This window comes from Suricata suricatta, chromosome 8 (genome assembly GCF_006229205.1).
Source record: "Suricata suricatta isolate VVHF042 chromosome 8, meerkat_22Aug2017_6uvM2_HiC, whole genome shotgun sequence".
NCBI lineage: Eukaryota > Metazoa > Chordata > Mammalia > Carnivora > Herpestidae > Suricata > Suricata suricatta.
This window is the reverse complement of record NC_043707.1, coordinates 21417695-21420251: the sequence shown is the minus strand read 5'-3', so window position 1 is coordinate 21420251 and position 2557 is coordinate 21417695. Positions and strand designations below refer to the sequence as shown.

Here is a 2557-nt window from a genome sequence, read left to right as displayed (position 1 = left end):
AGTGAGGTGTGGGAGGTACAGGATGGTGAGGAGGACTTGGAGCTCTTGAGATCTCTGCTTCTGACACCTCCTGTCCCCTCCAGTTCAGGCTAGGTCCTCTTCCTACAATGGAGAGTATGGAGGCGGTGGAGGCCAGCGATTCTCCCATTCTGGTTACCAGCTGGAGGGCCCCATCACCGCCATCCGCATCCGGGTCAACAGATACTACATCGTAGGGTAAGATTCTTTGTGTTTCTGTGGTTTGGGGATCCTCTCTGATCTTACTTTGGGTCACATCTGTTTCAGTCAAAAATCCCAGGGATAGCTTGGTATGTGAAAGTTATCAGGGGCTGGGGCCTGAGGCCGGTGCTACAACAGCCCTGCAGCCCTGTGTGCGTGGCCTGGGGGGAGTTATGTTCCACAGCCACTTGGGCACCTCAAGCTCGCTAGGTTGGGTCCCCCTGACGTGTAAGTCCCCGCCATGGCATCCTCCATCTTTGCTGACGCCCCTCCCCAACGTGTAACCTTCTGATCCTGGGGCAGCAATGTCTCTTCTGTCACGAGAGCCTTCCAGAAAGGCCCATCTGCTTCTTTCACGTAGGGGTTGGGGGGACAGTGGGAATCTAGGTTTCAAATTGAAGCTCTACCACTGTCTGGGGGGAGGAGGGCTCTGGCTAAGTTACTATTCCTCTGAGCCTGTCTGTCGGGAAAATGACTTGAAGTTCGCAGTATGATCTCAAGGGCTCTCTCATCCCTCAGACATCATGGGACTGGCAGGGGTCTGTCATCCCTGCCACCAGTTTGCAGGTCTCCCTGCTTGTAGGCCACGAGATCCTGAATTCCGGTCACCCTGCTCAGTGTCAGTCTTCCTTCCCTGCTCTCCCTGCCCCTAGCCTCCAGGTGCGCTATGGCAAGGTGTGGAGCGACTATGTGGGTGGCAACCAGGGGGACCTGGAGGAGATTTTCCTGCACCCTGGGGAGTCAGTGATCCAGGTGTCTGGCAAGTACAAGTACTACCTGAGGAAGTTGGTCTTCGTGACTGACAAGGGCCGGTACCTGCCTTTTGGGAAAGACACAGGCACAAGTTTCAACGCTGTCCCCTTGTACCCCAACACCGTGCTACGATTCATCAGCGGCAGATCTGGCTCGCTCATCAATGCCATCGGCCTGCACTGGGACGCCTACCCCAGTGACTGCAGCAGTTGCTGAACTGCAGCCTTACCCTGGGCCGAGCACTGCAGCTGAGGTTCAGAACCGCCTTATCACTAACCCCATCTACAGGGTTCAATTAAAAAAAAAATAAATAAAACGACCTAACTGACGCTATGTGTCAGTGGTGTGTATGTGGGTGTGTGGAGCCAGGACCCGCCTCCTGACTCTGGCTGTGGATGTGCTCATCTCCTTTCTGGCTTTCTGTCCACGTCATTCTGGGGAAGAGTGGGAGGGAGAGAGAGAGCTGAAAAAGTCTCGGGCTCATTTTCCCCATTTATCAGTCGGGATAAGATTCTGGCTTGCACCAAGTCTTGGCTTCAAAGATCGCTCCTGACACTGTTTAGCCAACTGGAGTTCTAAGACTCAGGGAGGCTGGCTGTGGCTTATTGCCCGAACTGCAGACGTCCGCTCTGCAGCCCTTGTCACCCCTTGAGATAGTGTCTCCCCACCAAAAGGCTGGCACCTGGCTCTCTTGTCCTAACCCACTGGCTGTCTCTGGGTGGCCCGGGCCATTTTTCTTTGTGCTTTCCCAGAATCCACGTGACTCCCAAAGCTTGGCCTAAGTTTGTGTCAAGAACTCTGTCCCCCCGGCCTCATTCTTCCCCACCTTTGCCCATAAGCACTGATGGTCCCTGCTTAGCTTAGCTCCCTCAGAATTGGGATCTTCACCCAGGAAGCCGCCACCTCTCCAACAGCTTGGACTCTGCCAAGACTATCCTCAAAAAAGGGCGTTTCAAGAGGGGTAGAGTTCCATGGCGGGCTTCCAGGAACCTCGGGTTTGGTTAGCATTCAGGGGACGCAACAGAGTGGATGGATAGATTCAGCAAATATATTAAGTCGCTATGGAAATAATTCTTGTGATTCTAGTTCCCAGTCCTAATATTACCATAGTTTTTGGTTTTTGCCTTTTGGTGGTGGTAGTTGGGGGTGGTGGAAGTCACTCATTACTCCTCAATGATTTATTCACATCATGGGGAATGACAGAGTCATATTTCTTCCCAATTAGACAAAGATAACAATTATGTATACATGTAATTTAAAAAAATTTTTTAATAATAATAATTGTCAATTTGGTTTTCATATAACACCCAGTGTTTCTCCCCACAAGTGCCCCCCACCATGACCATCACCCCCTCCCTCCCCTTCTCCCTTCAGTCCATGATTCATTTTCAGTATTCAGTAGTCTCCCTTGATCTGTGTCCCTCACTCTCCCCCGTTCTCTTTCCCCCTTCCTCTCCCCATGGTCCCCTACCAGGTCTCTCCTGTCAGACCTATGAATGCAAACATATGGTATCTATGCTTCTCTGCCTGACTTATTTCGCTTAGCATGACACCCCCAAGGTCCATCCACTTTCCTACAAATGGC

General features: G+C 51.9%; 1 protein-coding gene across 1 annotated transcript; it reads left to right on the top strand.

Annotated features, from left to right (window-relative positions):
* Positions 1-67: 67 nt before the first annotated feature.
* Positions 68-1301, top strand: LOC115297518 (zymogen granule membrane protein 16; the record flags this gene model as incomplete). The annotated part of the gene is made up of 2 exons (XM_029945709.1): positions 68-216; positions 873-1301. Coding segments are annotated over 2 exons (465 nt in total), but the record flags the coding sequence as incomplete, so codon positions are not given.
* Between the last annotated feature and the right edge of the window lie 1256 nt (positions 1302-2557).